General features: G+C 34.2%; 1 protein-coding gene across 1 annotated transcript; it reads right to left on the reverse strand.

Annotated features, from left to right (window-relative positions):
* Positions 1 to 228: 228 nt before the first annotated feature.
* Positions 229 to 1,483, reverse strand: LOC141818282 (uncharacterized; the record flags this gene model as incomplete). Its single annotated transcript, XM_074705803.1, has 6 exons — positions 229 to 374; positions 440 to 586; positions 667 to 837; positions 985 to 1,098; positions 1,186 to 1,286; positions 1,363 to 1,483. Coding segments are annotated over 6 exons (800 nt in total), but the record flags the coding sequence as incomplete, so codon positions are not given.
* Between the last annotated feature and the right edge of the window lie 332 nt (positions 1,484 to 1,815).

Consider the following 1,815-nt stretch of genomic DNA (forward strand, 5'->3'; position numbering starts at 1 on the left):
CTAGTATGGTATAGATTTTGAACATTGACGATGGTTGACTATATCCAGAATTTCAATGAAAATGACATGTGGCAGAAATTCAGCTATTTGTCAAAGTGAAACATTTGTTACAATTGAATTCACCTATGAATATTGTTTAAAAGGTAAAATACATCAAAATGTTATTAAATGAGCTTGGATATTATAGAAAACCCAGATTTGAAAGAGCAAATAGATATAAATACATACCTCTTGATTCTTTCAGAGCCCTGTAAATGACTTCCACAGATTCAGGAGGCATGATATTACCTCCAGCTTTGATGCAAGTAATATTTGATGCATACAAGAGGGTTTTAGAGATGAAATATGCAGCTTTGTTCCCACCACGATTCTTGCTACAAATCGAGGTAGAAAATTTTTAAATTTTGTGTTTATGCATGTGACAGACAGAGGGACAAACCTTATGTTGATGTATTGAAGAGCCATCTCTTTGGGTATTTGATCTTCAAGTTGCTGAAAACCTAATATTCCTAGTCCTACGTCTTCAATGTTGAGTTTTCTAACACCAGGGGAAGCCAGGAACTTTGCCAGTGGTGCTGCAATAAAACTAAAAGATGAACTTGGTATTAGAAAAACTGGTTCACAGAGTATATAAATGGGAAGACAATGCACGGATGCCTATCTTGCCTGCCAAGTTCATTTTCTGCCACAGAAAACGTATTTAGTGGCGTATTTAAAGGCGGGAGGCTTCTTAAAAGATTAGCAACTCCAGTGCAAGATAGATTGCAATTATTTAACTTAATATCAGTAAGAGGGTAATCTTTCAAAAGAGCCCAAATAAAATAAGGAATCAGACTCCTGCACGCACAAACAATATCATGAACTATTTTATCCAGTGGCAATAACAAAAAGTGTTTACACAAATAAAAAGATAAAAGGTATATTAGTTCGAAGGGTGTTTCCCTGAACAGGAAAGGTGAAGAATGCATCAAAATACTTAAGCACCTGATTCCTCCATCCATTATGGCATTGTCACTTAAATCTAAACATTGCAATTCAGGCATATGAACCAAGATATAACAGAGATCTTCAGCATCTTCCTTGTTTAAATTATTCCCCCTTGAGTGTTAACAAAATCCAAAATCCCATTAGGAAAGTAACATAGAACTATAGAGCTACACTTAACAAAAGTAAACAATATAGTACCTTAAGGTCAGTTCCCTGAGTGACTTCAGTGGCATTTTTGGTTCAATAAATGATGAAGAATCCAAAGGTTCTCTCACAACCGTAGATAGCCAACCAGCAAGCTGAAGGGAAATTATATTTATAATTGAGGCATAATTTGATTGAGAAAAGTTAAGAAAAAATTTATTGGCTACGAACATTATTTTCTGATATTTCAAGGGTGACTAAAGGAGAAGATGACTCCACGAGAACATCAAAAAGCAATTTTGCATGCATTGCCTGTAACTTACTGTCACAGATACACAGTGAGTGCAACTCCCTGAGAAGGGAAAGAAAAAACTTCTTTAAATTTGGTGTTAGCATTAGCCATTGATACAAAAACAATTAGAAAATGGAAATTACACACTATTCAAAATTTATCTACATGCCCTCTCAGTAAATCAACTAATTTCCAAATTATTCATTTACAATAATATGGACTAGATAGACCTAGGCAGCCAATAAGATGGTCATGTACATATACTAGTATTAGACTGCAGAAGAACAACGCATAATCTAGTTTTCATTCGATCCAGTGAAAACATAAAAAATATCAAATGAGAATTACTAATTGATTATTTAAATAAACAAGGGGATTGAGTTTGATGTGAA

This window comes from Curcuma longa, unplaced genomic scaffold, assembly GCF_044706935.1.
Source record: "Curcuma longa cultivar G26 ecotype Majalengka, Jawa Barat unplaced genomic scaffold, ITB_CL_G26_1.1 contig_24099, whole genome shotgun sequence".
NCBI classification, from domain to species: Eukaryota; Viridiplantae; Streptophyta; class Magnoliopsida; order Zingiberales; family Zingiberaceae; genus Curcuma; species Curcuma longa.